At 41.5% G+C, this 13,435-nt stretch overlaps 1 protein-coding gene across 8 annotated transcripts in view; it reads right to left on the reverse strand.

Annotated features, from left to right (window-relative positions):
* Positions 1 to 13,435, reverse strand: part of LOC134344079 (TBC1 domain family member 1-like) — a 252,006-nt gene that overhangs the window by 70,880 nt on the left and 167,691 nt on the right. For 7 of the 8 annotated variants that reach the window (XM_063043305.1, XM_063043303.1, XM_063043301.1 and 4 more), the window contains one exon: positions 11,746 to 11,903. The exons of the other annotated variant lie outside the window; for it this stretch is intronic. In XM_063043305.1, the coding sequence (XP_062899375.1) occupies positions 11,746 to 11,903 (158 nt within the window). The remainder of the gene's footprint in view (positions 1 to 11,745; positions 11,904 to 13,435) is intronic. 8 annotated transcript variants of the gene reach the window in all.

Genomic DNA, 13,435 nt, shown 5'->3' on the forward strand with positions numbered 1-13,435 from the left:
ATTCACACTGATAAACAAGCTTGGTATTCTATTTAGTCAGTATAACTGATGATTATTCATAAGAATACTATTCAAAGTGCAATTATTATCAAAGTATATACACAGAATATAACTCTGAGATTCATTCCCACAGCCAGCCACAAAACAAAGAAACACCATGGAACCTGTTCAAGAAAACATTAAACAAAGTGTGAAAAAGAACAAATTGCACAAACGGCAAAATGCAAGCGAACAACACATCGAGTATCAAACATCAAACAAGGAGTCCAGGAGAATTCAGTTTAGTTACGTTCAGCATCGTGCCACTAGCCCACTGCAGGCTGCACGTACAGCCATTCTTCACTGAAGTGCCCCGGTCCATATCAACCTCCCCGATCAAACCGCTCAAAAACAACAAAAAAAAACCGTAACTGGAATCCAGTACAGAAGTATCCAAAACAACACCTTGCAGAAGCATACCAGCCAGGCTTTCTTTGCCTTCTTCCATCCACTTTAAATTTCTTTGTGTTTCAAAGTCAATTTAGTCTCAAAAAAGAAACCCAAATCAATCTTCAAAGTCCCCAATTTATACACTACTTTAAGACTAATTCTTAATATTGTTATATTTTTAAAAGTATGCCAGTAATTGGACTACAAAATCCATTCCAAGTTAGCACTCACTCCCTGAAGTTTGAATCTGAAGCTGCATACTAAGGGTTGCTCTTGCATAACCTATAGCTAAATGAAGCCTTAATGTAAAAACACTTACAACAATCTCATGTCTTAACCCAATTTATTGTCTGAGTTTATAGGTGATACAACACCATCAAAGAAGTGAACTGAAGGACAAATAGGAATAGCTCAGATGGGAATTTTAATCTGTATGGACCAGTTGTATGGCTATGGTTATGCAATTGAGAGATGCATTCTCTCTCATAACTGAACTAAAACATTCTATATTTGATGTTTTGACACCTTAGCATCCAAGACACAAGGGCCCAATTTCCCATCAATTGTCATTATTTCTTTGATCGCTTTTCTGGTCATGAAGTATTCTCACTTAGCGTTAAAACTAACTACAGATCACCAAAGACCACTGCTACAATAAGTTACATTGATTCAAGCTAAAGTCTTCTTTATCCTGAACACCCTTGTAAGAAGGAAAACTATAAGCTAAACTATGTTGACGCAAGCAGACTGTAACCAGCCCAAAGATAACTGCATGGTCGGAAGAAGTAGGTAGATTTGTAAGATGGAGGGAAACACACATAGAAAAACAGAAGCAGGCATATTATAATTTACATCCAGCAATGGGGTGGAGTGCACCCTGTAAACCACAGTGCAATCTAAACTGAATGCAAGTAAACAGGGTAAGGTCCTTTTTTTTTTCCAAGGAGTCACATGTTATTACATTTAAGCTTTCTCGGCACAACATTCCAGAGCTTGTCCTTAAGGTTGTAGTTATTTTTTTTAAAAGTTCTCAAGCAAATCCATTTATAAATCTTCAGCTTACTTTCTGCAGTTTGGTACCAAAATCAAACAATAAAACAGCATTATAGAGCATATGTTACATAGACCAGTAACCAAAACAATAACACACTGTGCTTTGGCAAGGACTATCCTTTCTTTACAAATATTGCTTCATGAGTACCTGGTTTCTCCTTGTACCTTTTATAGGTTATCAAATTTTATTTCTATTGATTATTCTCCAGAAAACTACTAATATTACATATTATAGGGCAGCCAACTTAAATATTAATAACCACATTTCCACCACTTTGGATATCATTTACACCTCTGGGCCAGAGGTTCACATATTCAAGTCTGACTCCAGAGATTTAAGCTCAAAAGCTTGAGCAAACACTCTGGTGGAGCAGGGAGGGAATCCTCTGCTGACAGAGATGCTGCCTTCAATTGAGCTGTTCAACTGTAGTGCCATCCTCTGACAGATGTGAAGGATACCATGATGCTGCTTGAAGGATTATGAGGTTCTGAGTTGGAGCATGGCCTGCTACAATTTCCCTGCACTTCTGGAGAAGACACTGTTCAAACTGTATCAAGTCAGAGCGCTCAAATCACTTTGGAGAAACAGAGCTGGGTAATGGATCTAGTGCTTCCCCGGTGTATATGACACATAAACTCTCCTCGGGTTTCCAGCTGGGTCCAGGTGTTGATTTTAACCGCCATTTTGAGACAAGCTCCACCATCTTCATCTGGGATGATGCCTAGACACGTCTAGTTCAGTTTGTATATAAACTCAACTCCTGCCTCCTGTCCTTCCTAAATTGGATAGTCCTCAACCCATTAGGTTTCTGCTATTCCACCTTGTTTAAAATCGTTTTCATGTTCTTACTTAGAATGAGACCTTCGTCTTTGTTGAAACTGTTGTTTCCGGGCACACAGTGGAAAGCCGCATCAAGGAGGGTAGGAGGTTACCCGGAGAAATCAGCAGCGGCAGAACCTTGCGTTCGCAATCACCACAGGATTGAATTTGACGGCACAAGACCGCTGTGCCGGGCCAATGGCTTTTGGGACTGCCTGGAGAAGGAGGCCATTGAATAAGACTGGAGAATAAGAATCTCAAAGGTGGCAGAGTTCGTCATCAAATCTTCAGTTAAAAATTGGACTTCTGAGGAATGTTAACTTCTACACAAAAACTGTCATTTCTTTCAATTGTCTTTTTCTTATTGTAAATTTACAATTCCAGTGACATGTGAAACAAGATAAAATCCTATGGTGTTACCCCCTTACACTGGCATGGATAGAGGAATGGCTGACAGCAGGAGGTAGCGAGTGGGAGTAATAGGGGCCTTTTCTAGTTGGCTGCCAGTGACTAGTGGTTATTCCTCACAGGTCAGTATTGGGACCGTAACTTTTCACATTTGTTTGTCAATGATTTAGATAGTGGAGTTGATGGTTTTGCAGCAAAGTTCGCAGATGATAGGAAGAAAGGTGGAGAAGTAGGTAGTGCTGAGGAAACAATGCGATTACAGCAGGAATTAAACAAATTGTAAGAATGGGCAAAGATGTGGCAGATGGAATACAGTGTTGAGAAATGTATGATAATGCATTTTGGTAAAAATAAAAAATAGTGCAGACTATTACCTAAATGGAGAGAAAATTCAAACATCAAAGGTTCAAAGGGACTTGGGAGTCCTCATACAAGACTCCCAAGCAAGTTAATTTATAGGTTGGGACTGTGGTGAAGGTGGCAAATGCAATGTTAGCATTTATTTCAAGGGGAATAGAATATAAAAACAAGGAGATAATATAGAAAATTTATAAGACACTAATCAAGCTGCACTTGGAGTATCGTCAACAGTTTTGGTCCCCATATCTCAGAGAGGATGTACTGCCATTGGAGAGAGTCTAGAGTACGTTCATAAGGATGATTCCAGGAATAAAGGGGTTAAGATACAAGGAGCGTTTGGCAGCTTTGGGCCTGTACTCACTGGAATTTAGAAGAATGCATGGGGATCTCATTGAAACCTAATGAGTATTGAAAGGACTAGATAAGGTAGATTTGGAGAGAATATTTCCTCTGATGGGGTATCCAGAACTAGAAGGCACAGCCTCAAAATTGAGGGGCGACCCTTTAGAACTGAAGCAAGGAGGAATCTTCTTAGTCAAAGAGTGGTGAATCTGTGGAATGTTCTGCCACAGACTGCGATGAAGGTCAAGTCAATGGACATATTTAAAAATCTTCACAACTCCATCCTGTTTCTATTTAGTTACTCAATTATATAATGCCAACACATGCAGTAGATTCAGGATTTGTTTGGCTTTCATCTTCACATTTAACATATAATATTGCAATCAGTAGCTTGTGCAGTAACATTGTGCTGTCATCATAAAGCCAAACCCAAGTTCCAGGAAAGTTGCCCAACCCACACCAGATCACAATGACATGTTAGGTTAGAACATGTCAATGCTCCTTAGAAAGGATATTCTTAGGAGAATCATCCAGTGAGGTCATGTACACTTAATGGCCACTTTATTAGGTATACCTGTCCATTCATGCAAATATCTAATCAGCCAATCATGTGGCAGCAACTTAATGCATAAAAAGATGCAGCCGTGGTTAAGAGGTTCAGTTCTTGCTCAGGGTAAACATCAGAATGGGGAAGAAATGACGAGGTGACTTTGACTGTGGAATGATTGCTGGCAAGAGAAAGGGTGGTTTGATTATCTCAGAAACTGATTTCCTGGGCTTTTCATACATAACAGTCTCCAGAGTGACAAGATGGTGCGATAAACAAAAAACATTCAGGGAGCAGCAGTTCTGTGGAAAAAAATGTTTTGTTAATGAGAGAACTCCAAGAGAATGGCCAGATTGTGATGGCATTGTTTGATGAGCCCCCTGCTGAATAGTCATTGGGAATAGGAACAGAAGACATGTAGAGATTGCAGCTAGTTGTCAACATAACAGGGTAGTATTAGTATAATATTTTAACCTCCCCTAGAGGTGACTGGGCCAACCATATTGTGAAAGGCTTGGACAGAGTACAAGTTGTGAAATAAGTCCAAGAAAACATCCTTGATCAATATCTAGAGGGATCTACAAGACAGGGTGCAACACTGAACCTTCTCCTGGGGAATGAGATCAGGCAAATGGTGAAAGAGTCTGTTGGTGAGCACTTTGAGTCCCGGGACCATTATTCTGTTAGTTTTAAAATAGTTATGGAGAAGTATACAAATGGCTCACAGGTTAAAACAGTTAAACTAGCAGAGCAAATTTTGCAGCCACTAGGCGGGATCATCCAAAAAGATTGTTTGCAAGGAAAGGAGTGTCTTGCAAGTGGGAGGCCTTTAAAAGTTTTATGGCAAGAGATTAAGGTCTGCGTGTTCCTGTTAAGGTGAAGAACCAGGCCGACAGGTTTAGGGGTCCCTAGTTGACAAAAGATATTGAGGCTCCGGTTAAGAAAAAGAAATTGACATATACTATGCATAAGTAAATGGAAACTAGTTAAAAGTGTAGGATTCAGACAGACACATTGGGAATATTTAAAACATGGATGACGAGTTGAGAAGGCTGTGGGCCAAATGCAGGCAGATAGAACTAGCTTGCTGAGCAACAATCGGGCTTCTTTCCAATTAGCACTATTTAATAAATCTCACTGCTCTGAATTAGGTACTACCTCCACATGCTGGTTAACACAAATAAAACAGCTTGGTTCAAAAAACAAAACTAATAACCAGGCCCAAACTCTACTAGTACAGTTGCTACTGCATCATGAAACCAGCAGCAACACCCCTCCTCAAGCCACACGACCTCCAGCAAGCGTCAAATGACGGGATGGCACAATAAGTAAACTAGGGGTGGGGGGCTGATGGCGAGGGCAGATAAAAATCTAGACAATGCTTCACTGACTCTTTTTAGCAACAACAACTTGTCAACCTAAATGTATACTACAGACTAGCTGGTCTAGTAGGTGCTGATCTCCTCTCTAACCAGAAGGCAGCCCATTCTCTCTTAATGGATTAAAGAAAATCAGTGTACATGGTCCACAGGTCCACAAATCACTAACAGGATTGCTAATTTAGCTTGTCAGATGGAACTCAATTCAGCTTTAATACTTACCCCAACAATGCAAAATGCATGAACTAAATTATTGTTGAACTTGGCTTCTGCAGATGGTGCACAGTATTGGTAGTACAAATACACAAATATAGAGTTACACAGTACAGCTAATAAAGGCAACTCTGTCTCTAAAACAGCAGCTTGACTGAAAAGATAAAGTTACTGAAAGCAGAATTGATCTCCCAATCTACCTGATTATGCCATTGTACTTATTTACCTGCACTCTTTTTCTAACAGGAACACCACATTCTGTGTTCCATTTGTCTCAGTGTGGCTGTGTTTGCCATGATCTGTCTGGAGGGGATGCAAACAGAAGTTCATCTTGCTGTTTCACTGTACATGTGACAATTAGAGGCAACACTGACACAAGATATCCTGCTGAACGCTTGGTGCAAGCCTTGCTGTACAGAAGAGGTCTACAAAGAAAGACAAGTGGCTGTGGCTACATAGCCGAATAAATCCTTGTCTGGAGCCCCGAACCGCACTGGCCTCAGGATGGTTTAAGGGAAAAAAAGACATTGAAATTTAGGTTCATTCTGGGGCAAGTTACTGAGCAGCTGCAATGCCACAGGGTGCTGCACCTTGCTCAAGTTTCTGAGAAGGAAGTGGATGAGATAATGAGCCCCCTTTGAGTGTGATAATACCTACACCTTTCCACCTTTATTGACGTAATTAACTACTGCAGAGACTGAACACTTTCTCTCTCCTTATTGACTGACACTGAGGTAATTGTGTTTCATTAGAACTGGGCAAAATTACAATTCAAACATGAGGTGGGAGGGTGGAGAAAATAAGGGCGGTGTGTAAGATAAAGTGGAGGGCAAGACAGACCAAATAACATGAGAGGTGACAGCAGCAGGCGGTGAAGGTACATTATTGCAGCTGGTCTGTCGGGAAGAAGTGCAAATGGAAGGAAACGAGGACATAACATAATACTGCCTGTATGAGAAATAAGGTGACTACGTTGCTGAAAATATAATGCATTGATGGAGAGAGGAAAATGGAATTAACATTACAAGTGAATAATTGTTCATCATAATTGGCATGAAATAGAGGTGATATTTCCTGATCTTGTATTATAAGACCAAAAGACAGATGTTGGACTGAGAGCGGTGGGGATGAAAAATTAAAGTGACTGGCAAATGTTCAGAGTCCTTTCTTTTCTGCCCCTTTGTGACATCTCCACCTCAAGTGAGCACAGTTCTTACTATCCGGCTTCCATTCTCCCAGTTTATCAAGCAAGGCCTATTCTGTTCTAATGACAACATTTTCCACAGCCGGAATCCTCAGGTGTTCAAACACAAGAGATTCTGCAGATGCTGGAAATCCAGAGCAATACACACACACACACACACACACAAAGTGCTGGAGAACCCGCTGAGTTCCTCTAGTATTTTACGTGTTGTATTTTGAGGTGTCTTCTATTTCTGTTAACCACGGTTTTCTCAGGCATAGTTGACAGGACTCAACGACAGATGCCCCATTTATTGCACATCCACATTCATCCCTTCTCTTCCCAAACAAAACAAGAACATGGTTCCCCAAGACCCCACCTGCCTTCGCAGCATTCAATGGATCATCCACAGTTTGCAGCACCTTCAGTGTGATGTCACTGCCAACCACATCTTCTCTTTCTTCCACAACCCCACCCTTTCCTGTTGGGTCACTCCCTCCACAACTATACGGGAGCTAACATCCAAGGACACATATTGTATTGAAACGACATGCAGGTAGGCAGAGGGAGTAAGGTGACTCTTTTGGTAAAAAATGAAATGAAATCCTTAGAAAGAGGTGACATTGGATCCAAAGATGTAGAATTCTAGTGGACAGAGTTAATAAAATGCAAGGGTAAAAAGACCCTAATGAGAGTTATATACAAGCCTCTGTATAGTAGCCAGGAAGTGAGATACAAATTACAATGGGAGATGGAAAAGGCATGTAAAAAGGGCAATCTTAAGACGGTCATGGGAGATTTCAATATGCAGGTACATTCGGAAAGTCAGGTTAGTGCTGGATTCCAAGAGAGGAAATTTGTAGAATGCCAGTGAGATGGCTTTTTAGAGCAGCTTGTGTTTGAGCCCACTGGGGAAAGGCAATTTAGGGTTGGATGCTGCATAATGTATCAGATTTGATAACGGAGCTTAAGGTAAATGCATCCTGAGGAGACAGAGATCATAATATGTTAGAATTCACCTTGCAGCTTGAGAAGCACAAGATAAAGTCAGAGGTATCAGTATTCCAGTGGAGAAAAGGAAATTACAGAGACATGAGAGAAGAGCTGGCCAAAGCTGATTGAAAGGGGACACTAGCAGGGATGATGGCAGAACAGCACTGACTGGAGTTTCATAAGGCACAGGATAGATACATCCCAGAGATGAAGTAGTATTCTAGTGGGAGGATGAGGCAACTATGGCTGACAAGGTAAGTCAAAGACAGCATAAAAGCAAAAGATTAGTGGGAAGTCAGAGGATTGGGAAACTTTTAAAAAACCAACAGCAAGCAACTGGAAAAGCCATAAAGAGAGAAAAGATGAAATATAAAGGCAAGTTTGTCAATAATATAACAGAAGATGTCAAAAGATTTTTCAGATATATAAAGACGAAAATAAGGATAAGAGTGGACATTGGACTGCTAGAAAATGATACTAGAGAGGTAGTAATGGGGGACAAAGAATTGGCAGACAAACTGAATATGTATTTCACATCAGTCTTCACTGTGGAAGACACTAGCAGTATTCTGGTTATTCAAGTATGTCGGGGGCAGAAGTGAGTCAGCTGGACCAGATGAACTACACCCCAGGGTTCTGAAAGAGGTAGCTCAGGAGATTGTGGAGACATTAGTAATGATCTTTCAAGAATCACTAGATTCTGGAATGGTTCCAGAGGACTGTAAAATTGTAAATGTCACTTCACTGTTTAAGGGAAAGAGGCAGAAAAAGGACATTATAGGCCAATTCACCTGATTTCAGTGGTTGGGAAATGTGGAATCGATTATTAAGAATGAGGTTTTGGGTACCAGGGGGCACATAATAAAATAGGCCAAAATCAGCATGGTTTCCTTAAGGGGAAATCTAGCCTGACAAATCTTGAAATTCTTTGAGGAAATCACAAGCAGGCAGGATAGACAAAGGAGAGTCAGTATATGTTGAAGCAACACTCACAAAATGCTGGTGGAACGCAGCAGGCCAGGCAGCATCTATTGGAAGAAGCACAGTCAACGTTTCGGGCTGACACCCTTTGTCAGGGTCAACGTTTCAGGCCTGACAAAGGGTCTTGGCCTGAAACGTCGACTGTACTTCTTCCTATAGATGCTGCCTGGCCTGCTGCGTTCCACCAGCATTTTGTGTGTGTTGCTGGAATTTCCAGCATCGGCAGATTTTCTCGTGTTTGTGTCAGTACATGTTGTTTACTTGGATTCCCAGAAAGCCTTTGATAAGGTGCCACATGGGGCTGCTTAACAAGTTAAGAGCGTGTGGTGTTGCAGGAAATATTCTACATGGACAGAAGATTAACTAACTGACAGAAGGCAAATAGTGTGAATAAAGGTGGCCTTTTCTGGTTGGCAGCCGGTGTCTAGTGGTTTTCTACAGGGGTCAGTATCGAGACTGCTTTTTTTCATTTTATATGTCGATGATTTGGATCATGGAATTTATGGCATTGTGGTTAACTTTACAGACAATACAAAGATAAGTGAAGGGGCAGGTAGTGTTGAGGAAGTAGAGACTTCGACAGATTGTGAGAATGGGCAAAGAAGTGGCAGATGGAATATGGTGTAGCGAACTGTATACCATGCACTCTGGTAGAAGGAATAAAGGTGTCGATTATTTTCTAAATAGGGAGAAAATTCAAAAGTGCAAAGGGATATGGGAGTCCTTGCACAGATCAACTTGAAGGCTAAGTTGGTGGTCAGGAAGGCAAATGTATGAGGGGCGTTTGATGGCTCTGGGCCTGTACTTACTAGATTCTAGAAGAATGTGGAGGGGAGGGTGGTCTCATTGAAGCCCATCAAATATTGAAGGGCCTAGATGGAGTGGATGTGGGAAGGATATTTCCTCTAGTGGCTGAGACTAGGACCTCAGGTCACAGCCCCAGAATAGAGGTGTGTCCATTTAGAACATAGATGAAGAAGTTAAGCTAACAGGTAGTGAATCTGTGGAATTAGTTGCCACAGAAGACTGCGGGGGTCATGCCATTGAGTATATTTAACGTGGAGGTTGATAGGTTCTTCATTAGTCAGGGTATCAATGGTTACAGGGAAAAGGCAGGAGAATGAGGTTGAGAGGAATAATAAATCAGGCATGATAGAATGATGGAGCAGACCTGATCTGTCACATGGTCTCATTTTGCTCCTGTAACTTATGGACTGATAGATTTATTATCATTATAATTTATTATCATTATCATTTATTCCTTTCTTGGCAAATTACAACAATTAACCTTTGATTAGCAACCATTGTGTCAGTTCATCTCCAACGGCAGAGACGATGTATTCAACCTGAGCCTGAGGCTCCGGAAGGTTCCCGTACTGTAGAAGATGTCCTGCCTTGTCCCTGTGCCGAAGACGCCACGCCCCAGCGGCCTCAATGACTACAGACCGGTGGCATTGACCTCCCACATCGTGAAGACCCTGGAGAGACTTGTTCTGGAGCTGCTCCGGCCTATGGTCAGGACACACTTAGACCCACTCCAGTTCGCCTACCAGCCCCGACTAGGAGTTGAGGATGCCATCGTCTACCTGCTGAACTGTGTCTACGCCCACCTTGACAAGCCAGCAAGCATGGCGAGGGTCATGTTTTTTGACTTCTCCAATGCGTTCAACACCATCCGCCTTGCTCTGCTGGGGGAGAAGCTGACAGCAATGCAGGTGGATGCTTCCCTGGTATCATGGATTCTTGATTACCTGACTGGCAGACCACAGTACGTGTGCTTGCAACACTGTGTGTCCGACAGAGTGATCAGCCACACTGGGGCTCCACAGGGGACTGTCTTGTCTCGCTTTCTCTTCACCATTTACACCCCGGACTTCAACTACTGCACAGAGTCTTGTTATCTTCAGAAGTTTTCGGATGACTCTGCCATAGTTGGATGCATCAGCAAGGGAGATGAGGCTGAGTACAGGGCTACAGTAAGAAATTTTGTCACATGGTGTGAGCAGAATTATCTGCAGCTTAATGTGAAAAAGACTAAGGAGGTGGTGGTAGACCTGAGGAGAGCTAAGGCACCGGTGACCCCTGTTTCCATCCAGGGGGTGAGTGTGGACATGGTGGAGGATTACAAATACCTGGGGATACGAATTGACAATAAACTGGACTGGTCAAAGAACACTGAGGCTGTCTACAAGAAGGGTCAGAGCCGTCTCTATTTCCTGAGGAGACTGAGGTTCTTTAACATCTGCCGGACGACGCTGAGGATGTTCTACGAGTCTGTGGTGGCCAGTGCTATCATGTTTGCTGTTGTGTGCTGGGGCAGCAGGCTGAGGGTAGCAGGCACCAACAGAATCAACAAACTCATTCATAAGGCCAGTGATGTTGTGGGGATGGAACTGGACTCTCTCACGGTGGTGTCTGAAAAGAGGATGCTGTCTAAGTTGCATGCCATCTTGGCCAATGTCTCCCATCCACTACATAATGTACTGGGTGGGCACAGGAGTACATTCAGCCAGAGACTCATTCCACTGAGATGCAGCACTGAGCATCATAGGAAGTCATTCCTGCCTGTGGCCATCAAACTTTACAACTCCTCCCTTGGAGGGTCAGACACCCTGAGCCAATAGGCTGGTCCTGGACTTATTTCATAATTTACTGACATAATTTACATATTACTATTTAACTATTTATGGTTCTATTACTATTTATTATTTATGGAGCAACTGTAACGAAAACCAATTTCCCCCGGGATTAATAAAGTATGACTATGTCTATGACTATGATCTCCTTTCTCTTTCCACCTCTATCCCTCTTCTGCAACCTAAAACAGTTTTGTTTTCAAATTCTAATGAAAGATCGTGATCTAAAAATATTAATTCTGCTTCTCTCTCCACAGATGCTGCCTGAATATGCCCAGTGTTTTCTTCTTTTTCTTTATCAGATTTCCAGCATCAGTAACATTTTACCTCTTAACAGGTGTAAGAATATCATCAAGCATCAGGTTACGAAGATTGCTAACATCTATATCATCAATACTAACCTTGCATTTTGCCATCATGCCTGCATGGGGGTTCACATCCTTTTTGTGGGGAGGCCACTCGGAGAAAGATCTGTTGTCGCCAGGACTGTCGGCGTGTACGGACCAAGCTCCCACTACTGTTGGAATCTCTGCATGGGCTCGGCCTGGAGTCATAATCACTGTGGTAGGAAAATATTCAACTCTGTTCAGTAATCCATCTGCAACATGGATTAACTCACTAACCTCCAGCAGGAGATCCCAAATCAATCAATTAACAATACTCAAGAATGGAAAGTGACGTGGAGAAAGGAGGAATAAAAGATTCAATTCAAAAAACACAGGAGCAGTTAAGGTAGCCAGAATTACTACTCAGGAATAGAATCAACTCATAAAATTTAAATGCATCATTGAAACATTTCTATCATTGCAATATCTTGCTTTCGGATAACAAATAACAGATGATGTAATCAGTTAAAGAATTCCAAGAAACGATTTGCTTCAGATAAATCTATATAAAAGGTTAAAGAATAGTCTCTCAAATGTCATATTTTATTTCATTCACCTGAACCTTATCAATGCAGATTAATAATCATAATCAAATAGCTAGATTAATAATTAGAGACCTGGACTATTGATCCAGGTATACGAGTTTCAATCCTACCGCAAATGCTGAGCAACTTAACTAATTAAGTAAGCTTGGAATGAAAAGCCAGTTTCTGCAGAATTGATAATCAAACTACTAGATTGCCCCAATAAAAAAAAAACTTGGTGCATTAATACCCAATGTCCTTCAGGGATCAAATCTTCCGTGAGACTGCGGATCTAGCAGTGTGGCTGAATTTGCCTCTTCAGGCCAACGGTAAACAGGAATGCACAAAATATGTCAGCCTTACCGGCGAGGTCAAGGAGTACTGAGGTGGACTTTGTTATACATGTTATTATTTGGGCATTCGGCTATAAATTATCCCTTCCTGCACTTGGGCATGATGAAATAAGAGTCCTGATAACTATTGTTGGCTCCTTTGTTTGGGTTTTTATTCAAGTATTGTTCTGTACTGAGAATATCCTCAGTCCCATGGAGCCAGCAGAGTTATCAAAACACTGCTTCATCATGCCCAAGTGTAGGAAGGAACAGTTTACAGTAGAATATATAAATAAGAAACATACAAATCAAAGTCCACCAACATACAACTTTGGAGTTAGGGACCAGCACAGGCGAAAACTTGAATAAAAATCCAAGCAAGAGCACACGGCATGATTTTAACAGAATTTGTAATTATTGTATCATTTCCAAATAAAAACAAGGAAGCCAGAAGAACATTTCCAACGAAGGGTTCTCTCTCAGGAAGGTATTTGCCTTACAGGGTTTTCAAAAGTTGTGTTCCAGAAATCAAAGATGAAGGGAAAAATAAGTTGAACATTCTACTTTCTGTATGTCAGACTATTGGAAAGCCCACAAAAGAAATGAAACCATTAACTATAAAATGCTGGCAACATGGCTGTATTGTTTAAGCATCTCCAATTAGAAGCTGGTTAGTATATAGCTTAAAATAAAATTTCAGAGGATGACAGAAAACCCTTGGTAATAAAGTGATCGTTAAAATGGTTTCATAGTCAAACCATCTGCAGGCACGCTGCTCTGATGAAAATGTCTTTGACTGAAAACACTATCTCAGTATCCATCGCCACAGATTCCTTGTGATCTGCTGGG

Source organism: Mobula hypostoma, chromosome 3 (genome assembly GCF_963921235.1).
Source record: "Mobula hypostoma chromosome 3, sMobHyp1.1, whole genome shotgun sequence".
Lineage (NCBI taxonomy): Eukaryota > Metazoa > Chordata > Chondrichthyes > Myliobatiformes > Myliobatidae > Mobula > Mobula hypostoma.